Below are 26,057 nucleotides of genomic sequence, written 5' to 3' on the forward strand. Positions count from 1 at the left end.
TATTGACTATCTAAAATCTACCCCAAACCTCATAGATTATCTTATTTAATTTTTGTAATAGTTTCATAAAATAGTGTGTAAAACAAGACAAAAGTGAGATTCAGAGGTTAGTGTGGTCAACTTGCCTAGATTCACAGTTTAGTAAAGAGCACTTTGAACATGCCGCCAGACCTATATTCTTTCGACACTCTGTTGCCCATTAATATAATCCTCTGTATGTCACTTGGTGTTAAATATATATAACATATTAAAAGTTTAAAAATATCCACTACATGAAAGAAGCTGTCATCTTCCATATCCTAATAGCCAACTTTATGCAGTACACCAAATGCAATCTTAACCCTGACCAAGGTGGACCAAAAAGAATATTTAGCGGATCAAAAAGATGGATCATCACTTTGTATCTACAGTTTGCTGAGCAGAAAGAGGCAACAGTAACAAAGTTCAATTCAACACAATAGGTAACTTTTTGTTCTCACAATTACAATTTGTTAAAAACCAACCCACCCACCCAAACACTGGGGAAGAATTCTGAAACCTGGAGAGAGAAGGAACTGGAAAGAAAAAGAGGAGGACTTCTAAGAAGTGCATGTGGCCTGTTAATTAAATGACGAGAGTTGATTTCTGAACACTTTTCTAAGGTTCTTCTTCACAAAGGCAACAATCCTGACTAAGCAGAGAAAATGAGAGTTCAATAAAAGCAGAGCTATAACACTATACACCAAACTGAAGTCTCCAGCCACAATGCAAACTCTGTCTCTCAAACACACCCTTCTGTACCTTTGGAGTATCAACACACTCTTCTTCCATAAAGGCAGCTTCCGCCTGACAACTGGATGTTGGGAATGAAAAAGTCTCCACATTGGATGTCTGTGGAAGGAGGGCAGATCGCAGCAGTCTCACGTTCGGAGAATGCAAGGTCACTGGGAGCCCCACAGTTTGTGCCTGTAAATATGGCCAGAACAGACAGTATGGGAACATTAACACTTATTCTATATACACACGATTTTTAGAGTAAAATACTTCTTCCTGGGGAAATGAAAGGATAAAGAGTTACAGCTGGGCATGGTGCCACGTGCCTTTAATCCCAGCACTCGGGAGGCAGAGGCAGATGGATCTGGATCTCTCAGTTCAAGGCCAGCCTAGTCTACATAGTGAGTTCCAGGCCAGTCTGTGCTATATAGTGAGACCCTGTCTCAAAAAAGTTACTCACTAGGAACTCCAGAAAAAGAATTGATGAAATACATATAAAGTGCAAACATCAAGTGAAAAGTCTTAGCAATCAGACATTCTGAAATAGGTTGTACAGGATTTGGCTCCTGTCTCATGATGAGAGACATAACTTTCACAAAGGTAGTAAGGAAGCTAGTCTCTGTATTTTCTCTTTCTTTAAATACACTACCTGGAAAGATATAAAGAAGAAACATCCCAGACTACAGATCAATAACAAATCAGGGACAGATACATACAGGCCCACAGTTAGCTATAATACAAGGGACATGAAGCAAGTGTCCATCGCCCTTTCCCATGAGGAAAGATCGAAGAGAAAAGCAGGTGCTCAGAGATGACAGAATGGTCTTTTTCCTTTGAGAAGATGCAGTCTGAACTCAGCTGGCTGGTCTTAAGCTCCTGATCCTACTCCTTCTATCTCCCAAGTGCTGGGACTGTAGGCATGCACCACCACACCTGGCTTCCGGTGGCTGGTTCATTCTCCCTTTTTTCTTAATTTAAATTAAAAAAATTTTATATGTAGGACTGTTTTTGCCTGTATGTATATAAGGGTACCATGTGCATGCAATGTCCGTGGGGGCCAGAAGAGGGCATTAGAGTCCCTGAAACTGGAGTTACAGACAGATGTTAGTGGCTATGTGGGTACTGGGAACTAAACCAGGGTCCTCTGTAAGAGCAGCTAGTGTCTTAACCACTGAGTAATCTCAGCATTCTTATTGTTATTCCTATTTTACAACTGGGAAACTGAGGGGCTGGAGAGATGGCTCAGCAGTTAAGAGGATTGACTGCTCTTGCAGAGGACCCGGGTTCGATTCCCAGAACCCACATGGCAGCTATGAAATTGACTCCAGTTCCAGGGGAATCCGAAGCCCTCTTTTGACCACTGCAACACTGCATGACACGGGTGCACTCACATATGTGCAGGTGATACACTCATACACGTGGCGGCACATGCCTTTAATCCCAGCACTTGGGAGGCAGAGGCAGGCGGATCTCTTGGAGTTCAAGGCCAGCCTGGTCTACATAGTGAGTTCCAGGACAGCTGGGGCTACAGGGAGACCCTGCTTCAAAAAGACAAAATGGGTGCATGCCTGTGCAAGCTTCTCCCTCCGTTACACAGGTCCCAGGGATCAAATTCAGACTGTCAGGCTTGATGGCAGGAGCCTTTACCTGCTGAGCCATCTTGCCTGCCCATTGATCATTTTTAGATAAAACTTAGCCTAAGGTGTTTGAAAATAGGAGGCCAGTAAAGTGTAAAAAATAAATTTTGGCACTCGGGAGGCAGAGGCAGGTGGATCTCTGTGAGTTCAAGGCCAGCCTGGTCTACAGTGAGTTCCAGGACAGCTGGGGCTACAGGGAGACCCTGCTTCAAAAAGACAAAAATAAATAAATAAATAAAAATAAAAAAATAATATTTTTTTAAAAAAGAAAAACCAACTGGGAAGCTGAGGCATAACAAGATCTCATGAACCAGCACGACCAATAGGAAATGGCAGGATCTGGATTTGCTCTGCTTTCAACCACTGTGTGGAGCTGTGTTTCCACATGCTAAGTTCACGCAGTCTTCCTCTACAGTAGTTCTTTACTGGGCTCTTCCTTTCTGCTTCCACCAGCACTGAATTAAGTGTTCAGCATTCTTTATCTCAATTAGTACAATAATCTCCTAACTGCTCTCCAAAACGTTCTGCTTTTCTCTAGCCAACCCATCCTTCCCAATGCTCTCAAATTAATTAGCTCAATGCTTTCAGAAGCTTCTCAATTATAAGTAAGCTCTTTACATGGGCATTTACAGTTCTTTATGATATGGCTTCTACTTACCACTCCAACTCTGTATTTCCTTATACCTCAGTTCAAGTGGTCTGAATAGGAACACAGCTGACAATGACCACTTCTGTTTATCTTATGTGCATCTTCCTACCCACAATGCCTTTATGTACTGAGTTTCCTAGCAGAGCCCTACATCTCCATGAAGATCTGTTTTAAATATCACCTTTCCTGAAGCCCTTCCTATTCTGATGTGCCTTTCCCCTTGTCCTCAGCTCTTCAATTGTACTCATCTTCCTCCACTGGATGATCATAATCTCTTTTGCTTCTACAGTATGCCTCTGAGAACAGTGATGTGCTCTATGTATTCTAGGCCCTGGGGTGCCTAATAATAGATGCTTGCACATGGTAAATTGCAGTAAAATTTGGTTGAATGAAACTGACTGTAAAGGCTAGTTACATTAATTCTCAATATTAGGAAATAATTTAAAAAATAAAGTATGTCTTAAAGAAAAGCTGAAATAAAGTTAATCCTTAAAAGTAAACCTTTTGAATACTGACAATGGATTGCCGTAGATGAGGAACAGCTGACCCTCCTGGAACAGGGACCTCTGGCTGACTAGATTTACCAGAAGGGCAGACAGGGGGAATGGATGAGGGTGCTGACAACACAGTGGACAGTGACAGGGATGGCAGAGTATGGAGCCTCTAGTGGGAGAGGAAGGCTCTCTATCTGACGAGTTTGTATTCATGCCCAGATGCCGAGGAGCTCAGAAGGTGGGCGACTGTGACCAGTGATAGTCATGTATATAGAGATTAGAAATGCATGTGAAAACGTCTCAATGTCAATTGCTTTGGAATGAATTCTTCTGTATGAAAAAAAAAAATAATGATTAAAAAACAATAATTAGTAGATGTGAAAAACATTACCATTGAAATCTACCTGATGACTTTATATCCATGCTCAGATGCCTAGAAGCTCAGAAAGTAACCAACTGTGACTAGTAATAATCAGATATTTAGAGATTAGAAATGCATGTGCAAACATCCAATGTCAATTGCATTGAAAAAGAATTTTTGAAACCGTTATTGAATATGTCAATTGTGTTGTAATGATATGCTTCTTCTAAGTATGTTGTTATTAAATAAATCATTTTTAAAAATTAAAAAAAAAAAAAAGTAAACCTTTTGATAATCTAGTGAATGACAGAGTCTGAAACTTTCCAGAAATACAGAGCATAGAAAATGATATCCTAACCTTTTGTACTGCCTGATGAAAAATGGGCCCACCACAAATACGCATATGCACAGATGAGTCTCCTGCCTAATTGGCTGTTACCTTGGCAACTGTTTGTTCAGCAATGGTGCTAGGCCGGCGCTGGCGGCCATCAAGCCTCTGTTCCACAGGAAAACTGCTACGATGTGATTTCAGACGCTCCACCAACAAGAAATAAATGGCAGCGAAGTGATTATAGCTCTTGTTTTGTAAAGACTGAAAGAGAAAACAGGTGCTGAAGGCAGAGACCTGTGACAATCATCTCAATGATCTAGATCTTTTAAAAAGGGAGGCTAGGACCATATACCCTGAAAATAAAACCACAAAGCTCTTTCTTTCTGCCTCTCATCTAAGAAGTGAAGAACAGCCTCTGCCATGTGCTCCTGCTGCCCAAGTATACACAACCACAGGACCATGGCCTGAACCCTCTGAAATACATTCATAAATCTCCATAATAACTTTGGTTTGAGATTTTAAACATGTATTTTCATTCACTTATGATATTGAGGAACTTGGAAACTTTTAAAAAAGTAACAAAGTATATACCTCAAAATAAAATCCTTTCTAGAATTTAGAATAAAACTTCAAGTCTCTAGTATTACATCAAAGGTGATACCTTTAACTGACTTTATCTGATCCTATTTCATTATCAGGCTTCTATTTATTTTTCTGTATTGAGAGAAAACGCCATCCCAACCTCATGCAGACATTCCCAGTGCTGTCATATGGTCCCATCTCACGGGTGCAACTAGGTTAAGGTTGGTTAGGACCCTGTGCCTAAAGTTCTAATTCCATTGCTTCGATTCAAGTTCAAACCACTGAATCCTCTGAAGAAAGTGATTAAAGTCTCTGGGGAGCCTTATAGTGATTATTTTGGGCTAGAGAATGACATCCGGATGCTAGATGGAGAGGCACCCAGTCTCCGTTTTTAGGTAATATTTTCCTCTTGTTTTTGCAGTCCCACCCTTTTGAAACCCTGAAAATAAACTTGCTTCCAAATTTTTACATTTCACGACTGCCAGCTTTCCAGGATACCAATGCAACAAAGAAACAACTGCTCTTTTGGCTTCTCATCCCACCTGACAGTCTACATGGGTGCTGTGTGAGGCACCATGGATGTGGGGTGCCCTCAGCAAAAACTACAGGCCAGTGGGACCCTACAATAGCTGCTATCCTGGATTTACTTCACAGATAAGTACAGGAAAACATTGCTGGGTGCACAACAAGCAAAGCAGGACAGTGAATTCTGGTTTTGCTTATGGCTACAGTAGGTGACAAGGCAGCACAGTCCAGAGCCTTGGTGTTTGTTATGCCTCTTCCTTAAAGGCACTGCTTTGCTGTGTTTGTACATGCTAACTACTGGAGGTTGGGAATAAAAGCCAAGAGGAATTTTCCAGGTTCACAACCTTCTCAGTTCTATAACAACTAATATTTCCAAATCAGGACCCCATTTTCTTCAGTCCCCTCAGTTCCTCAGGTTTTCCTAAACCCACTGGCAAGTCTGAAGACTTCCTTTTGCTCCCTGTTCTGCCCTTAGCTTTGTCTGTATTTGTACATTTATACTCCATGTGAACTGCAGTTTATACCTACATGAAACCCCATGCTTTACTTTGGAAGAAACTTTCTGCCTTGTATTTTTAAGCTTCCATTTTTGTCTTTTCTTACTCCTCTGAAAATTCTTGTCATGAATTTTTTGGCAGATAGGGTGAAGGAAGGAATTTAGTGACTGAATAACAGCAAATATAAATAGAGTCTGATGTAATCACTAGGGAACACTGAACAGTATATCCAGGTACCAGGGAAGGGTATGCTAAAAGACCAGGATGACAGGTGTGAGCATGAAGCTTGAAGCACTAAATGCAGAAGAATTCTAAATCACAGTCAAATCACTTTACCTCAATAGTTTTTTGCTGATCAATTCCAAGGCTGTGCATCAATCGTAGAACCTGTTCATTAAATTCTCCAATAGATGGCTCATTTTCTTGCTCTTGTGGATAAAGAATAGTTCTCTGTACAGGAACTTCTATGAGCATCCACTTATGCTCCTTGATTTGAGCTATGGTTAGCCGTTTGGAAGGATCTAGGACCAGCATCCTTCGAATAAGGTGTTCACAATCTATGGGAAATACAATGTTAAAAAAGTCACATCAACTTGTAGTAGGCCTATCTGTTTAACTCACGTGACTTAGCACAATGGTGTTAATCTCTGTGTCCTTCACTGGAAAGCAGGTCAAATGAGTAAATACATATACAAAGGATAAATTGTCAAGTTCACATCGTTTTAAATACTTAAAAACAGCAGAATATAGGTCTATTTGTGTGCTAAATGAGCTTTTCTAGTGCATTTCTCAAACGCATCTAGTCACAGACTTAGATTTCCATTAAAGAAAAAAAAAAATCTAAGCTTCATTCCCAGCACAAGCATGATTAATTGATCCTTCATTCCCAGCACAAGCATGACTGATTTAATGAACCAGTCATGTCCAAGGCTGGTTCATTAAAGCCATGTAGGTGAGGCAACGAGTTCTCTCCTGTGGGCTGTTGCTTTTCTCATCAGTGCTGCTAAGGCAGATGTATGCAGAAGACTGGCTTCTGATTATACTAAGCAAACTGCAGCTGCAACTCTAAGCACTAGCTGACTCTGAGCCAGTCAGGCTCTTCAGCACTTTTTCCCAAGTGAACCTTCTGTCACTCACTGTGTATCGGACACTAAGCTAAGTGCTTTGTACAGAGTAATTTAATCATTCGCAAGATGCCTCTACAGTACACACTACTGTTAATTTCATTTTAGAGGTGAGGAACTTAAAATATAGAGAGGACTTAAGACTTGCCAAAGCTATATGGCCAGTGAGTGATGAACTCAAGATTCCAACCAGGTAGTCTGTCTCCAGAACCTGTGATCTTCGTTACCCAAGAATACTATTTCTACTGTTTGTGAGAATAAGAGGTAAACATGAAAATTAAGAAACAAAACTAATGAGTAAATCTGTCACCTCTGTAACAATTCAATACAAGACAGGTAGGGATTGTGCGTTTCAACTTAACTCACCAGAGTTCTGCCAGCTAACATCTAATTTAAAAACTTTAAAATTTGCAAATCTAGTTCATAGTTACAGTAAAATGGTTCTAAGCCTATCTGTATGAAGTGCTTCTGTAAGTCTAAAATAAACCTGGGACATTTATAGACCTAAAGTGAATGGGAAGACTTGCTGCTCTTAATCTGAGTAACTTCTGTTCTCAGCTACAAGGAGGAGGGCTGGAACTCATCTCATGTATATGGAGGGTGTTTCATAGCTCTATGGCTTTTTAAAATGTTTCAGTCATTTTATTTGGTACGCAAATTCTCAGAAGGGAAACTTCGGCTAGTACATGGAGCAAAATTCTGTAACATACAACTAATATGACAGTTGGGGAGTGGTAGAGACAGAGGCAGGCGGATGTCTGTGAGTTCCAGGCCAGCCTGGTCTATATAGCAAGTTCCAGGCCAGCTGTGGCTACAGGGAGACCTCATCTCAAAAAGACCAAAAACAAAAAAAACCCAACCAACCAAACAAACAAAAAACCTACCATCAACAACAAAAAAACAAACCCCCCACAACCAACTAATATGATGATGAGCAACTTGTTACCTTCTGACATGAAATATGGAATCCGGAATCTTCCTTCCAAAACTCTTTGCCTCAAAATAGGGAGAGTTGGTCCATCAAAAGGCAAAGCTCCACAGACAAGTACATAAAGTACAACTCCCATGCTCTAAGGAATAAAACAACGCAGACACTTTCCAAAGAGAACTTCAAATACTCATTCCTAAATATCCCCTTGCTCTTGAAATCATATGGGCTGATGAATTACTGCCCCAAATTGTTACTTACTCAGAATCTGAAAAACTCTTAACTCCTGTGGTAACAGTAAGCATAATAAATACCAAACCAAATGATCTGAATTTGATCATTTTGCTTACCATATAGCTTCAAATCATTGCTAGTATTAGGAGAACACTTGTCCCTAAAAATTCCTTCCGACGGATCCATTTCAAGATGCTGATTGGACAAGATGCCCAGCAGGTAGGGGAGAATATGAAACATTATTCATGTGTTGAGTACTAAGAGCTTCTAAGATGGGCCAGAGTACCAATTATCATTATAGATATAGTAACACAGCAAAGCAAAGCAATACCCAAATGTCCAGCTGGGGTCCTTCGTACTGCTGCCCTTCAAAGACTTCTGGGGCTGCATAAGGGGGGCTGCCACACCATGTTGCCAGCAGTTCGCCAGTTTTAAAGAAATTTCCAAAACCGAAATCTAGTAGGATGGAAATAAATGTTACTTTCACCTTCCTTTCAAACTGCGCTCCATTTTTCTATAATGAATTTTAGAAGACACTATCACTACTGTTCACTCTCAGGAGAAGGGAAACATCTTTCTTGTGACTTTTCCTAGTAATTCACATAATGATAAGTAAAGAGAAAATAATAAATACTGTTGAATGAATGCAAATGTGAACTAATGTTTCCTTTCAACAGAATTCGTGAGGGACTAGAGATGACTCTTAAAACACATTTTTGTTTGCTTGGTCTCTTTTGACAGGATCCTACTACGTAGTCCAGGCTGGCTTTGAACTCACCGTTTTCTTTTCGTTTTATTTTTTTCTTCTTTGATGTATTTATTTTTTTATGGGGCTTTCGGCTACTCTAACATTCCCCCCTCTGAAGAGGTAACCCTAAAATCTTTGATTAGATACAAGCCCCCACATATTTTTGACATTTTTGGCCTTTGGAACAGAGTGGGTTGCTCTGAGGCCCAAGGACACTGGAACTCACCATGTTCTTGCCTCACTCTCCAAAATGCTCAGCTTCCACACATGAACCACTACACTTAGCTCTTAAACCATCTATGTTTAAGGTTGAAAGAAGATCCATTTGTGTGGATAATCACTGTGAATCTGATTATCATAGAACTTAAATTTGTGATTAATAAAGAGCTTTTTATTCTATATAGTCTATAACAAAGAAGCAAACAAGTGAAACACAACTAAGTGACTGGCTGCTTTTATCCCAGGCAGCAACATATACAACTTTTTGAGGGAACGGAGTAGAAAATTTCCTAAGTAAATACTTTAAATATTCCATTCATCCTACTACAGGCAGATACTCATCTGAAAAGCTCATTACCATAGGATGGCATATGGCCTGGCCACACCCCACCCATTATAACTTACATGCTCATTTATGGAATGCAATGGCATTGTACTAAAAAATAACTGTTATGCCGTCCCTTTATAATATTAGTCATACTGATATTGACTCATACTGAATCTACAGCTTTGGTACCAGAATGCATTCTGCCAACACTACTCAAATGCCTTCAATATGCACATGCACAGAAATATTCAGTGTCCTTTGCTATAGATGCAAGTTTACCTTTTTTAATTAAGACTTGCTCAAGAAACAAATTCCTATTATTTTGCAAGTTATACCCATTACAGTCTTGTGCTGTATGAATTGAACTGAAAGAGTCTAGCGCTCTATCAGTGGGTGCACAGCACTACATACACAGGGAAATTAAGCAAAGCATCAAAGACTGTCTTTAAGACTAGGCTCAGCATCTGTGAGCCTTAAGTTTCCGCACTTGTAAAGCTGCAATAATAAAATACCTAGCCAACAGCTGTTATGAGGGACCAATGTGTTAATGTAAATTGCCACTTTGTGCACCTCGATACAACACACATGTTGGTATCTTGGACAAAACATTCACTCAGCTTACGTGAGAACAGGTAGGCAACAGGCACAGTAATAACAATAACCACATCATAGCAGTTTCATGGAAGAGTACAACTACAAACGTAGGGGAACTAGAGTTGACTTGCAGTTTTGCCTCTTCATAACTCCAAGTCTCATAGGAGAAGGTATTTAACTTCCCTGAACCTTAGTTTTCTAAATCTATACCAGTGAGGATAATCCACATGCTTAGACAGCACCTTGTGAGCATCAGATGAGATCAGAGATATAAAATGCCTGAAGCAGAGATGTGAAACTCCAGCACTGCTGTCTGTGAAGCCATTATTGCCAACCATTGCCTTTCATAGAAAAAGGTCCTGAGGTCCAGAGGAAGGGTCGAAAAGTACAGCAGGAGCATAAACGTTCCCAAGAGGAAAACAGGGTGTGTCTGGGGAATGAACATTAGATAGTCTACACCTGATGGACAACAACGTGGACTATGAGGACAGGCGATGCCGATCACATCCATCTTTACAACACAACCTCACTTCAGCCTATATTCCATTTTTCAATACAATTGCCAGAAAATTCTTTGTTTTCTCTATTTAATCTTGGTGACTAGCCACTCTTATCACCTTATTATCCCTATGTGCATAGAGATATATGTTTTCCAATTTTCTAGGAAGACTGTACTCTAGAACTAAGAATTAGATGCTTGCCAGGCATGGTGGTGCACACCTCTAATCCCAGCACTTGGGAGGCAGAGGCAGGTGAATCTCTGAGAGTTCAAGGCCAGCCTGGTCTACATAGTGAGTTCCAGGCCAGCTGGGACTACAGGGAGACCCTGTCTCAAAAAGCTAAAAAAAAAAAAAAAAATAGATGCTCAAAGGCTGGAGAGATGACTCAGTGATTAAGATCACCTACTGCTCTTGCAGAGGACCCAAATTCAGTTCCCAGCACCCACATCATTGGATAGCTCACAACTACCTATAACTCCAGCTCCAGGATGACTGAACGCCCTTTTCTGGACTCCACAAGCACCAGCACACACACACACACACACACACACACACACTAAAAATATAAAAATAAAATTTAGGGGGCTGGAGAGATGGTTCTGTGGTTAAAAGCACTAGCACTGGCTACTCTTACAGAGGATCCAGGTTTGGGTGCCAGCACCCACATGAGAGCTCCATCCCTAGGTCAACTTCCAGAGGCTCTGACACCTTCTGGCCTCCACAGGCATTGTGCATGGTGAACTTACATGCAGGCAAAACACTCATAAGTATATATTTTAAAAATACAAGGTTTATTATAAAAAATAAAATAAATCCTTTAAAAAAAGGAGTTAGATGCCTTAAAGAAGCTCTGGGATATGTCAGAGCCTGAAACAGGTACACCAATGAGTGTACTTTAAACCACCATCACAGGATGAGCTTTTAGTGTATGTAAATTGAGGGTACTCTCCAGCAGCACTGTAAGGTTTCAATGTCTTAAAGAGCTAAATAGAGCTATTTCATTCTGAACTTCCATATGCCCTGGTGAAATGAGCTCAAAAGGGTGAGAACACAGGCCTGTATGACAGGCAACCTAGCCCTAGCAGTGGGCTCGCTTCATAGAGCCAAGAAAGTAAGAACTAGGGGAGAATCATTTTCTCTGAGGCAGTCCAAGTTTAAGTCTTGGTTTTACAGATTTTGGTAGAGAAGGTATCCTGTTCAGTCACGAGAAGAATAGGTACTGAGGGAAACAGGAGTTTGAATCTGCAAGGAAAAGTTAAACACTGAAAGACAACCAGGTTCACTAAGTATTATGAGATCATATCCCTTGAGGTAACTCTTTGATATCCTTTGCCAGAGCACTTCCCAAACTGTATTTGTAATTACCTGATGACTATGTTAAGATTTAATTAGAAAAATATATAATGCCACTGAAACATGGTAGGTACTTGGTAAATGGCAGTGACAAGCTTCATGCATGCAAGGAAAGGGCCTTATCATTGAGCTTCAGTCCAGCCTGAGTCTTTATCTCTTGGAAAAGTGGTTCATTACATGTTACATGATGATCTAAGCTCTTTGAGGATGTTTTCTTAATAACGAGGAAGCCTTACTTTAGAAGAAAGTACCTTGCTAGAGGTTATATGGCTAGCTATTGCACTGCAGAACTGGAATAGAAATCAGGTTTGACTACACTTTTATGTTCTTCCCTGGCACAGTGATTTGTAACTATTTTTGACCAAATTAATAATTACTAGGTTTAAGAAGTGGCAGTGGTTGGGGCTGGAGAGATGGCTCAGAGGTTAAGAGCACTGACTGTTCTTGCAGAGGACCCGGGTTCGATTCCCAGCACCTACACGGCAGCTATGAACCATCCTTAACTCCAGTTCCAGGGGAATCCGAAGCCCTCTTCTGATCTCCGTGGCACTGCATAACACAGGTGCACTCAACATACATGCAGGCAATACACTCTTACACATAAAACAAAACAAAACAAAACAACAAAAACAAGTGGCAGTGGAAAGGAACTTAAAAATGAAAGTCATTTCTATTTCTTCAGAGGAATCTGGGTAACTTTCTTCATTCACAGCCTAGAGTTTTCTGTCAATACCATACAGTAAATAAGGTGTGTGCAAGTGGATGAAACCGGAAAATTCAGCACGTCTGATTACCACTTCCTAAAACAGAATGGACTCTACGACTCTGAGTATCCTTAGAGCTAGTTAGAAGATCCCCATGTTCAGACCCCTTGTGTAAAGTGGTGCATATGTGCCTTTACCCACTGAGCCATCCTGCTGGCCCTTAATTTCATTTTTGACCGCCAACTATAATATATATATTATATATATTGGGGGTACAACATATTATGATGTTTACATTGTATAATATCTGAATCTCACTAATTAAACCCATTATCTTATTAGTTACAATTCCTCTGTAAAGAAGAGTCATTTATTACATTGCTATATTATATACTGTTGTAAACATTTATTTGATTCTTTCAGCTACAACAGAATACTATAGTTATTAATTTTTGCACTTGAATTGTTCCACCTTTGGCTAGGAAATACTAATTTATGTTGATGCTTCTATCTTTTCAACCTGCTTCCATTTTTAAATTTCTGAGACAGGATCTCACTATGTAGCCATGGCTGGCCTGAAACTTGCTATGCAGACCAGGCTGGCCTTGAATTCACAGAGATCAGCTTGCCTCTGCCTCCCAAGTAATGGGACTAAAGGCATGTGCCACTGTGCCAGGCTAAAATTTTAAACTTTACTTTAAAGCACTTCTGTATCTCCTGACACCAGAGGATCACTCAAGCTCATCTTGCATTTTCCCTGCCTCAGCCTTAACACAACTACTTCTCCAAGGTATCACTGTTCCTTTAATTGAAAAACAACATTTAGAAACCAAGATACAGCTCGAGATCTGTTCATTGATGTACCCAATTATCCACACAAGTGACTACAGTGTTCAAACACAGGCTAGGTGCTCTTTTGAAAACTATTCCATGGAAGTCCCAAGGATACCACTAGTCAGACGTTTAATAGAACTTATAATCGGAGTAAAGTGCCAGAAATCCAGGATAAATCCTTATCATTAAACAGAGATGAAAAAACTTTAAATGTATCCCTGTGCCAGAAGAAACTGATCATATCAGATGCTTTATTCACAGCATCTTTACCACGTGAATGGGAAGTTAGGATGTTTATAGAGCTGTGTCTGAAATGTGTACTCATATTCATTTTAGGAATCTATTTATTTTAGGAGAGAATAATGTGCTGAACAGACAATGATGTACATTTTCTTCTCTGTATTAGTTACTTTTCTGTTGCTGTGATAAAACACCCATTACCAAGGGACCTTATAAAAGGAAGAGTTTAAGTTGAGCGTGGTGGCACGTGCCTTTAATCCCAGCACTTGGGAGGCAGAGGCAGGTGGATCTCTGTGAGTTCAAGGCCAGCCTGGTCTACATAGTGAGTTCCAGGATAGCTGGAGCTACAGGGAGACTCTGTCTCAAAAAGGCCAAAAAAAAAAAGGAAGAGATTATTTGAGCTTACAGTTCCAGGGGAAGAGCTCATTATGGCAGTGGAGGTGGCTGGAGCAGAAAGCTGAGCAATCATATCTTCAAGTAGGCACAGGAAGCAGAAAGCGACTGGAAATCTGGCAAGGCTTAAGAACTCGCAAAGCCCGCCCCCAGCGATGTGCTTCCTCCAGCTAAATAGCGCCACCAACTAGGGACAAAAATGTCAAAATACTTGGAGTGTATGCAGGACCACCACACTCCCCATGATACTAAGGCATATACTATCAAGTTTTACTCTCACAATGGTTTTGATATATCCATAGTCCCTCACTTGGTTTGTATTGTGGTTTGAATATTTATAAGAAGATAGGATTTAGGCTAGAGTCTTTAACCACAAATCAGTTACTGACTCTCATGGAAATCAACTAGGCCTCAAAAGCTAAATCTATCAAGATCTCCAATCTAACCAATAACAGACCACAGGTATATTTGACCACATATCACAATTGCTACTCCAGTTTTCTGCTTTTTTCTACTTCTGTAATTTGAAAGACTAACCTGTATCTTCCTAACAAAACCCACTATTATTGTCATTAGTAAATAACACAAATCACCTACCAGTGCCCAAGACTCATTAGCAAAGGGCCAATGTTTTAGGAGCAGCAAGAGTCTTGTAAAGAGTAAATAAGCTGTTGTTGGTGATTACTGTCTAATGGGAACCAAACACAGGAGAGATTTCTATTCTGCTGGTTGGAATGAAATAATTAAATAGATCAAATAGTAAAATGCACCTGGTGAATTACTAAGATACAGATTCCAATTCAGTAGGGCCTGAGGTACTGTACTTCTAAATCAGCTCTGAAGTTATGTCACCATGTTTATCCCTAAGGCACTTAAAGCATCATGGAACAAAGAAGAACACAAATTGTACCTAAGAAAATGAGGATGATAACAGTTTGTTACTGTTTAGAGTTGCAAAATAATAATTACCAAACACTTGCAGGGTTTTTATTTAATTAAAGAAAAACTGTTAGGTAAACTAAGTCATTCTTTGAAGAAGGAAAAAAGAAAACACTGAAATCCTGTCTTTAAGCTAAGAAAAAGTAAATGATTTCTATAAATCACAACTCAGGCAATTTTAAATCTCTAACAGTAAGTTAAAATATTTAATTTATAATTTAAAATAAATTCTTGCTGGACTGGAGAGATGTCTCATTGGTTAGGAGTACTGGGTGTTCTTTCAAAGGACCCAGGACAGTTCCCAGCACCCACATGGGAGCTAACAACTGTCTATAACCCCTCATCTGACCTCAGTGGGCATTGTACAACACAGGTGCACTTACAACATGCAGGCAAAACACTCCTATACATAAAATAAATTAATAAATAAAATTTAAAAATAAAGTAAATTCTTGGGTCAATCAAATAGCACTGATAAAGGTGTTTGCCACCAAGCCATGGTGGAAGGTGAGAACTGAGTCCTGCAAGTTGTCCTTTGACCTCTTCCTTGGCCCACGCGCGCACGCGCGCACAACACACACACACACACACACACACACACACACACACAATTGTATAATTGTAAGAAACAACAAAAAAAATTTGCTGAACATCAGGTGGCTTTGGGCTAAATTTAGCCTTTCCTGTATTACCAATAGAATTTAGCTACCCAGCCTTGTTGACGAGGTCCACATTCCTTTGTAATTACCACAGTAGGGAGTGAAGAAGACAATCATGAGGAAATGAATGCTGACAAATGAAAGGTAGGGGAGCGGCAGGAATGAAGTTGACTCATCGCACAAACTGAGTACCAATCAGCTGAGTACCAATCAGCCACTGACGTCAATGCACACTCTGTTGCCCACCAGCAAGAAAAAGTCGGTTGCACTGTTCACTTCCAAATATCAGTCACTCTGACAGGAGGGCAGAGGAATAATCATCACAGTTGAGATGCAATGTGATCCAGCTGACCAGAATGAGCTGTCTCACTGTGTCCAGTCAGGGAGTTCAATAAATGATATTTCTCACTTACGGAATAAGGGCAGAAAGTGGGAAAATAAACGAAAGCCTTAGAGCTCCTCTACATTCCGGGCTTGATGTGCTAATCCTGTCAAGAGGACTGAAGAATGAATAAGCTTGCTCATGCAAGGCTCTTGTCATAGGTCACAGGATACCAATAGCAAGAGGATAATGAATGGAAGATGCTCAAACATTTTTCCAGTATATCCTGTTGTCACCTCCTCCATTCATTCTCACTTCTAGGGCTCAAAGCTGGAAGAGAATATGTAAAAACCTAATCTCAAGGTTTTCTAGTAAGAAGAAAGGTTGTCAGAAGCAATGGCAGAAGTAATAGGCCACCCATCAAGAAAGGAAGTGTTCCCCTTGAGTTAAAGTGATTTGTCATGCACAGGTCAGTTTAACCAGGCAAAGTATATTACTAGTTAAAGGTTTCGCTCAGAGGAAAAAAAATTTCACCAGAGATAATGTCAAGTGTAAGTGATAAACTTTCCTTGTTTCTTTACAATTTGTATTAACAAGGCTTTATGGCCAGCTGATTTTTAAAAATATTTTATTTATTGTTTTTATTTTATGTGTATGAGTGTATTGCCTGCAAGTATGTGAGTTCACCTGTGTTGTGCAATGCCACAGAGGTCAGAAGAACTGGAGTTAAGGACAGTTTGCAGCTGCCATGTGGGTGCTGGAAATCAAACCTGGGTCCTCTGCAAGAGAGCAGTCAGTGCTCTTAACTGCTGAGCCATCTCTCCAGCCCCCCTCCCTTTTTTTTTTTTAATGTGTTACACAGCTAGCAAACTTTAAGGCTTTGTTTTCATAGGGAATCAGTTATACGCTGGATACAAATAACAGCCAGCTTTTGTTGAGTGTTTACATGGTGCTAAGACCTTTAAGTAACAATTTATTTTACAAACATTTAAATAGGACATGTACCAGGCACTGTTTTAAGTACTCTGCAAACATTAATTCAAATAATAGCTATTATGAGAGGTGAACTTGTGTCATTCCCCCTTTACAGATAAGAAAACTGAAAACAGTGAATACAGACCCATTTTTAATGTAAACCTAATTTTGGTTTGAACTTCTTCTCACTTTCAACATAATAGGTGGCTTTAAAAAGTTCATTTACAATTAAAGAGATTTTCATGAGCAAAAGAAGCAGAAAAAAGTTTATTTTCAGCAATAACTTTTTATTTTTTGTTCTTTTGATTTCTTTCCATCGAGTCCTACCTGTCCTGTGTTAAGGTTTCTTTAAAAGTCAAGAATCCTCATAGATCTAGAGTATGTTCTTAAAGGTAAGAAAAGTCACCAAAAAGTTTTAAGATCTATCAATAAAAACAAATACCCTAGAGAAATTCTTCAAGAACAATTCTAAATTTGTCATGACACCGGAATCCTGCATGAGCAGCCAGACTCTGCCCTAGCACTTTCCATTGGCACTTAGCATATCCCCACCGCTGGAGCCTGTAGTTTCCTGAAACATGCCAGCATTCTCGGCCCCTGCCTTTGCCCACACTGAGCCACAGGCCTGAGCAGCCACCCTGACCCTGACCCTACCTTTCCCTTCCCCCCTTCTTTATCTGCCCTCTTCTAGCCCCACCCCAAATACCTTCTTTTTAATCAATCTTGGCTAATAATTTTCCTGATCTGTCCACTCACAGTCTTTTTCCTAGCCTCATGGCCTTGAAAACAATGATTACTTTATATTTACTTTTAAAAGGTCTAGTTCTTTAACTCCTTAAGGTGATAAGAAGTTAAGCTTTTTGTCCTCTCTCCATCCCTCCCTCCCTCCCACCCTCATCTGTCTGTCTGTCTGTCTGTCTTGAAATGTATGCATTTCCAGGTCTTAGCTTTGGACCATAATAGATGTTCAATAAACATTCAATAAAAGTAATGAAGATGACAGAAAAAAGTGTGAGCAAGAATATATTTGAGTGCTCAGAAATAACGTGGATGTGTTTCCAGTTGTGAAGAAAGGGAGCAAGGACTCTAAATGGATAAACATAGAACAATGGGACACAAATTTACTTGGTGGGTACCCCTGGAGGGATAACTGACATATAATGCTTGGAAGCTAGGTCACAGAGACCTTGTTTTGAATTGTAGATCTGCAACTGATTACCTGTGTTGTCTTAACAAGTTATTCAACCTCTCTATATTTGGCTTCCCCCTCTAAAAACTGGCAATAGCTATACAGCTTCTGAGGGTGCTGTAAAAATGAACAACAAAAGGACCTTGGTGAGCACCTGGAATAGCACAATTTAATGTTAACTGTCACAACCTTAACCAGAGGGAACAGCTTTAGGCACCTGACATTTTATTTATCCTCTATAAAATTAAGAAAACCTTGACGCTTACATATTCAAAAGCAAAAATAAAAATAGCAAAACCCAACAAAATGAAAACCTAAATACCACATTATATCAGACATACTTTACTGACCTACCTATAGCTTGGGCAAAATTATAGCAAACACTGATAAAACCTGGTTATAATTGTAAAGCAATATTCTGCACATTTGTGTTTACAAGCTTTTTTTTGGTATTTTAGCTGGACATAGTCTTGTGAGCTTCTAGTAACAGAGCATTTTGTAAATCCTTTGGCACATAATTTAGTCTCTCAACACCTTTCTCTCTGACTAACAAGACCCCCAGAACTCCTTTGAATTACTGTTTTTCACAGACCTTCTGTTTTGGTAATAAAGGATGCTAGAGTTTCTCACTTCTTAGGAGTTTAAAAAAGGGTGGTAGAGTGGGCAGTGGAGGTAGGAATTTTCTGGAAAAGATAATTTTAGGGCAGTTGATGTTTTAAAGAAGAAAATGAAAAAAATTTCACTGAAGTACATTAGAGAAGGTTAGCAAAAGTAAAAATCAATGAGGCCAAATGCAAAGGCCAAAACATGAAGAAGAAATATAGAACCATAAGCCAACAAACCCCATGGAGACACTGCTACTGTCGACTGTATTTTCACAACAAAAAATGACAAATCAATACACCCATGCATCAGAGCAGTGAAACTGCTTTCTTCTTAAACTTACTGAATCCAGTGAGCATCCAGCCTAGTGGACCAATATATCTGCTCTTCTAACAACCCTAGAACAAGTCACCACCACTTGTAACTATGCTAAGCTTTCAATCCATGCCCTTATCTCCTAAACCTTTCTCTTCCCCATACCTTCAACCTCTGCTGCTGCTGCTCTACTCAGACCCACTGCTTTCTGAAGGACTGTTACATGTACTCCTGTCTCCTGTGTTCAGTCCTACTCATGCTCCTGCCATCTCACTGTGCTACCAGTTTGCTGACATGCAGAGCTAATTTCATTATTCCAATACCACTTCACTAACAGCCAAACTTCAACTTTTCAATAGCTTAGATTCTCAGTGGCCATAAAATAAATTCCAAAATTTTTGACATGGCATTCAAGATCCTTCCTATTCTGGTTTTCACCTAAGCTGTTCCTCCTCCATTGCTCCCCCTGCCTACAGGTATTATATTAGGCAATACTGAGTTACAGTTCTCACCATTCCAATCGCCACCTAACTGTCTTTTGTTTAAATTCCTGGTAAGCAGTTAGTTAGCTTATCTCTAAAGCCTATGTTCAAACACTTAGCAAATAAGTTTTGACTATGTGAATAAGAAATTCATATTATGAAATATAAGAATTTTTACAATGGAGCTTGAACAGTGGTCCATGTTTGTAATCCCAGAATTTAGGAAGCAAAGGTAGGAGGATCATAAGGCTGAGGCTGGCCTGGGCTACAAAGTGAGGTCCAGGTCAGCCTGGGTTATGTGAGACCTAAGAACCTGTTTCAAAAAATAAAATAAAATGAATAAATAAATTCCAGTTGTGAAAAATCTGGGAGAGAAACAAGCAAAGTAATCTGTATCCTTAGTCTCCATGTTATAGACCACAATCTCTATCAAAGCCAGGCAAAGTGCTTTTGTATCTCAAACTAGTCTCATTTTCTCTCTATCACTTCTTGGTCTTTTCCGTTTGCACCCTCACTGTAGCCATCAGTAGAATGAGACTAGCCAGTTAGAGTACCAGAAACCAGACTCTCTTCTAGTCCTCTCCAGCCCTTCAAAATCATTCTCATAAACAAACTATTCTACGGAGCCTCCCAAGGAACTGGATGCAGTTCAGACCCCAGTACAGACCTGCCACTGTGCATGCATGTTAAGTGAAATTATTTTCCTTCTTAGTAGTCACACCTAAGACTAAGGAAACATAGGTACACCTTGCTAAAGCCTGATGTCTTTAAATAGAAAGACTCCTGACTGTTCCTGCAGGGTTCTTTCCATATACCCAGAGCCCTGGTTCATATCTGATCATTTCAGAGCCAGTTGTGTCCCAGTTACCTGCTATTTTGATATTCATGTTGTTATCCAGAAGGAGATTTTCAGCCTTTAGGTCCCGGTGCACAATCTTCCGGCCATGACAATAATCAACAGCAGATAGGATTTGCCAGAATTTTCGCCTGGCTTCAGACTCATTTAACCGGCCATGATTAGCAAGATAGTCTGTAAAGAACAGAAAATTTAGAATTACTCACTAAAATAACCTCAGTATTAGCATTCAAGTTGTTTGTTTTTTATTCTTGAGACAGGGTCTCCCTCTCCCTGTAGCCCTTGCTGGCCTGGAACTCACTATGTAGACCAGGCTGGCCTCAATCTCTCAGACATCCCTTGTCTCTGCCTCTGTGGAGTGCTGGGATTAAAGGGGTGTGCCACCACACCTGACCTCAAAAGATTTTGTAAGTGAACATTTAATGTTTATGTTTTCCAAGTTTCTTGCCTTTGGAGAAGTAACTCCATGTGTATTTCACTGGTTCCAGATAGCGTTGAGTCCAAGATCAGATAACAGTAGAGGCAGCACAATGACCACATTGACTCAAAATGACTTGTAGACCTACACACTCTCTGCCATTTTGCTGACATTTTGTTTCTTCTAACCATATTTAAATACATAAATTTTATGTAGGAAAAATCCTGAGTGAATTCTCTGACATCTTATCAGAGAAGGGGTACCTTTTCTTTAGCATTATTATCATGCATGCAATTCTTATTCAAACCACTTGTAATATGAGATGGTGTTATCTGGCTTGAATAATTCAAACCAGAGTCTGTGGAAAGGAGCAGTTCTGACCTTCCCAAGAACATACAACTTGTTCTCTAAACCAGTCATAACAAATGACTATAAGCCAAGGCTGCAAGACAATACACTTTGCAAGATACAGTAGCTATCTTTGTGCAATGTTACAATCTTTATTAAAGCAGTTTGCCTGAAAATTAATGTACATAATACTATGTACATGAATTCAATAAAACTAAATGCTACAACATGGATATCTAAAAGCATTCTGATATTTTTTAAGAAGAGAGATGAATATAAATCTTGAAAAACTTTACTCATATATGAAATTCACAAAAAAATCAAGTAGGCAATAAAGAGATAATTTCCTTAGGCGAAGAATTATGTGAGAGATAATATTCAGTTATCCTCATACATTTTTCTGCTCTCATCTATGTGGTTTATAGACTGTTTTTTGTTTGTTTGCTTGTTTTTTCTTTGGTCTGTGCCCTTCTCAATACTATGTTTTTTTTTTTCTTTCAACATTTCTACAAGACTTTACAGTTTACAAAGCATGTTCATGCCATAGTATCTCATATAATCTTCCTACCAACCACACACTCTTTTCTAATTGCTACACTGCAGATAAGAAAGCTGAAGATAAGACAAACTCAGTAATTCAGCTGAATTTGTATAATTAAAAAAAATTTATTATTTTTATTTTATGTATACGAGTATGTTGCCTGCATGTACGTAAGTACACCCGTGTCATGCAGTGAGAGGGGTTGAATTCCCCTAGAAGTGGAATTACTGATAGTTGTTAGCCACCATGTAGGTGCTGGGAATGGAAACTGAGTCCTCTGCAAGAAGAGTCAGTGCTCATCTCTTCAGCCCCTGAATTTGTATAATTTCTAAGTGAATTGTCAATCTAGGACCAGAACATGAAATTGATCTATTTCATTATTTCAAGTGTCTTACTAGAATCTTACTGAGACCATAACAATCCTTTTAGAATCTTGTTCAAGTGTCACTTGGTCCTTAATAGTCTTGCATCATTTCAAGTAGGCAGAACCTCTCTTCTCTGAACCCTTATCACTATCATATGCTGTACCACACTACAATTACTCATGCACCCATAAATATCCAATACACAATATAACCCTAAAAATAACACATTGTGTTGAAGGGGGAGAGGAGGGGGAAAGAGAGGGTGGGAGGGGAAGGAGGAGGAGAAGAAGAAATATCTGTATAAAAGTATTCTGAAGCCGGGCATGGTGGTGCAGGCCTTTAATCCCAGCACTCGGGAGGCAGAGGTAGGTGGATCTCTGTAAGTTCAAGGCCAGCCTGGTCTACATAGCGAGTTCCCAGGACAGCTGGGGCTACAGGGAGACCCTGTCTCAAAAAAAGACCAAAAAAAAAAAGTATTCTGAGAAGGTAAACCAAGCATCACTCTACTGTTATCTCCAGAATCCTAAGCACTACACAAAAATACCATAAGCACTTTACAAGCCTGCTAAGATCTATCACAGTGATAATATATCAACTTTTCTATTAACAATAGTGTAAAAATGTGTCAAAACTATAACCTATAGGGACTGGAGAGATGGCTCAGCACTTGAGAGCACTGGCTGCTCTTGCAGAGGACCTGGGTTCAATTCCCAGCACCCACAAGGCAGCTAACAATCATCTGTAAATCCAGTTTCAGGGGGATCCAACGCCCTCTTCTGACCTCTGTGGTCATTGCACGACACAGGTGCACTTACACACATGCAGGCAATATACTCATACACATAAAATAAAAATAATAAAATATTAAAAAAATATAACCTAGGTCGGGCGTGGTTGCACATGCCTTTAGAGGCAGGCAGATCTCTGTGAGTTCAAGGCCAGCCTGGTCTACATAGTGAGTTCAGGCCAGCTGTGGCCACAAGGAGACTCTGTCTCAAAAAAACAAACAAAGAAAAAGTGTGTGTGTGGGGGGGGATGGAGAGATGGCTCACAAGCCATAGACTTTAAATGTAAATGGACATCAATTCTACATTTGCTAGTATAGAAAACAAAATGGTTGGCTCCTAACATCTTCCCTTATCTTTAGAAAGACAACAGACACTGAAGGAAAAGAAAGGACCCCCAAACAGGGAGAATTTGTGGTAAAAGTTACCAAACTGTCTTTAAAGAAGACAGTCAGTAGTGAATCTGATACCACTTCTTTTTTTTTTTTTTTTTTTTTTTTTTTTTTTTTTTTGTCTTTTTGAGAGAGGGTCTCCCTGTAGCCCCAGCTGGCCTGGAACTCACTTTGTAGACCACGCTGGCCTTGAACTCACATAGATAGGCCTGCCTCTGCCTCTCAAGTGCTGGGACTAAAGGCGTGCACCACCACGCCCAGCTCTAATACCAATTCTTTTTAACTTGTTCCACAAAACAGAAAGCAAAGAAACACTACCAAATTAATTCTATGAAGCCAGTGCTATTTTAATACCAGACCCAGGTAAAGACACAACAAAAAGAGAAAACTACAGCTAATTGCTTTGGTGAAAAAATTCTTAACAAAATACTTATAAATAGAATTCCAGGAATACATTAAAATCATACATTATGACCAAGTGGGCTTCATCCCACAAAGGCAAAGTTGGTTTAATACAGGTAAATCAATAAATGTAAGAAACATATAAAGAACTTAAGAATAGAAATCACATAATCATTTTGATTGATGCTGAAATGGCATACAATATGCTTTCATGATAAAAAGTCCTGGACATATCAGGAATCGATACAGCATACCTCAAAATAATAAAAGCTATATACAACAAACCTATAGCTAACATATTAAACTGAGACAAACTGAATGCATTTCCTCTAAAAGTAGGAACAAGACAGGGGTGCCCACTCTCCCATCTTATTTAATATAGTGCTCCAAGTCTTAGCTGTAGCAACTAGATAAGAGAAAGACGTAAGACATAAAAATAGGAAAGGAAGAAGTGAAATTATCCCTATTTGTAGATGGCATGATTTTACAATTAAAAGACCCTATACAATCTACTAGAAAATTCCTAGATTTAATGAACACAGTAAAGGTACAGGATACAAAATCAATACAAAAAATAACCTTCATATATAGTTTTTTAATTTTTAAAAATATTTAATTATTTTATGTGTATGAGTGTATTACCTGCATGTGTGTATGGCACCCATCTTGTGCAATGCCCAAGGAGGTCAGAAGTGGGTGTTGGAGTCCCCCTGGTACTGGAACTACGGACAGCTATTAGCTGCCATGTGAGTGCTGGGAATTAAACCTGGGTCTTCTGCAAGAGCACTCTGTTCTTAAATGCTGAGGCACTTCTCTAGCCCCAACCTTCATATATATTAATAATATAGTCAGAGAAAGAAAGATGTCTATACTACCAAAATTAATCTACAAGTTTGGTGCAATGCCTATCAAAATTTCAAAGTCATATTTCACAGATCTAGACAAAACAGTCAAAAAATTCATATGAACCCACAAAAGACCAAGAATAGCCAATGCAATCCTAAGGGGTAAGAACAAAGCTAGAGATACCACAATATCTTATCTCAAATTATACTACAGAGCTATTGTGATAAAGACAGCTTGGTACTGGCATTAAAATAGACAGGTAGACCAACTGAACAGAATAAAGGACCTGAAATAAACTGACAAAGTCATGGTCACCTAATTAAAAAAAAAGGTTTATTAATTCTTTGAAAACTGTATACAGTGTGTTTTGATCATATTTCCCCTCCCCCAACTTCTCCTAGATCCATCACCGCCCCCTACCCACACAACTTCAAATTCTTCTCTTTCTTTTTATTCTTCCCTATTGAGTCCAACAGGATTGTCCAAATACTCTTGGGTGTGATGCTACCTAATTTTTGACAAAGGAGGCAAAAACATTCAATGGAAAAAAGGCTATTCAACAAATGGTGCTGGCTAAACTGGATATCTATCTGCAGAAGAATTAATTTAGATTCATATCTTTCAACTTGTATAAAAAATCTATTTGAAATGGATCAAAGACCTTAATTTAAAACCTGAAATGCTAAAACTACTAGATGAAAGCAGAAGGAAAACTCTTTAAAACATTAGGGTAAGTAAGAACTTGCTGAACAGAACTTCAATTGCACAAGAACTAACCCCAAGTATCAACGGTGGGACTCCATGAAATTAAAAAGGTTTTATACAGCAAAGAAAAAGATCTGCAGAGCACACAGTCCACAGAGCGGGAGAAAATCTTTACCAGCTACACTTCAGACAAGAGGCTCACATCCAGAACGTAAAAAGAACTGTCAAGATTCCTTATACCAAGGAAATAAACTGCCAATCAACAAATGGGCTAATGAATGGAAAAGAAACACAAATGGTCAATAATTACTTTAAAACTGTTTATTATTTTTATTTAATTTTATGTGTATGAATGTATTGCCTGGATGTATGTAAGTGCATGCATGACAGGAGCACTTACAAGGCCAGGTTCCTGTACATTAGATCTTGTTTCAACCCAACCCAACCCAACTCTACTCCACCCACCCCACCCCATGCCACCCCATTCCTCCATCCTAAAAAAAAAAAGCCAGGTTGCCAGAGTCTAAAATCTGTCACAAGTGATGACTATGTGACCTTAGCAAAAATTTAACCTCTGAAACTGACCATTTTCTAATTCAAAATAATAGAATTTCTCACAAAGTTACATGAAGATTAAAGGAAAAAATTTTAGTTTAAAAAGAGAAAATGTCAGCATAGATTCTGACATACAAAAGTTAGTGTTTCTTGGGGCTGGAGAGATGGCTCAGCAGTTAATAACACTGGTTGTTCTTGCAGAAGACCTGGGTTCGAATCCCAGCACCTACATGGCAGCTAACAACTGTAACTCCAGTTCCAGGGGATCAAATGGCCTCTTCTGTCCTCTGCAGGCATTGTACGACATAGGTGCACTTACCTACATGCAGGCA

General features: G+C 39.4%; 1 protein-coding gene across 2 annotated transcripts in view; it reads right to left on the reverse strand.

Annotated features, from left to right (window-relative positions):
* The window catches only part of Sik2 (salt inducible kinase 2), a 120,181-nt gene that overhangs the window by 19,705 nt on the left and 74,419 nt on the right, over positions 1-26,057 (reverse strand). For both annotated transcript variants that reach the window (XM_029563406.1, XM_008832802.3), the window contains exons 4-9: positions 20,381-20,542; positions 8,447-8,571; positions 7,900-8,023; positions 6,166-6,386; positions 4,334-4,486; positions 781-945 (exon numbers count right to left, since the gene is read on the reverse strand). In XM_029563406.1, coding sequence (XP_029419266.1) covers positions 781-945; positions 4,334-4,486; positions 6,166-6,386; positions 7,900-8,023; positions 8,447-8,571; positions 20,381-20,542 — 950 coding nt within the window. The remainder of the gene's footprint in view (positions 1-780; positions 946-4,333; positions 4,487-6,165; positions 6,387-7,899; positions 8,024-8,446; positions 8,572-20,380; positions 20,543-26,057) is intronic.

The sequence above is a fragment of the Nannospalax galili genome, unplaced genomic scaffold, assembly GCF_000622305.1.
Source record: "Nannospalax galili isolate Female #2095 unplaced genomic scaffold, S.galili_v1.0 scaffold335, whole genome shotgun sequence".
Classification (NCBI taxonomy): domain Eukaryota; kingdom Metazoa; phylum Chordata; class Mammalia; order Rodentia; family Spalacidae; genus Nannospalax; species Nannospalax galili.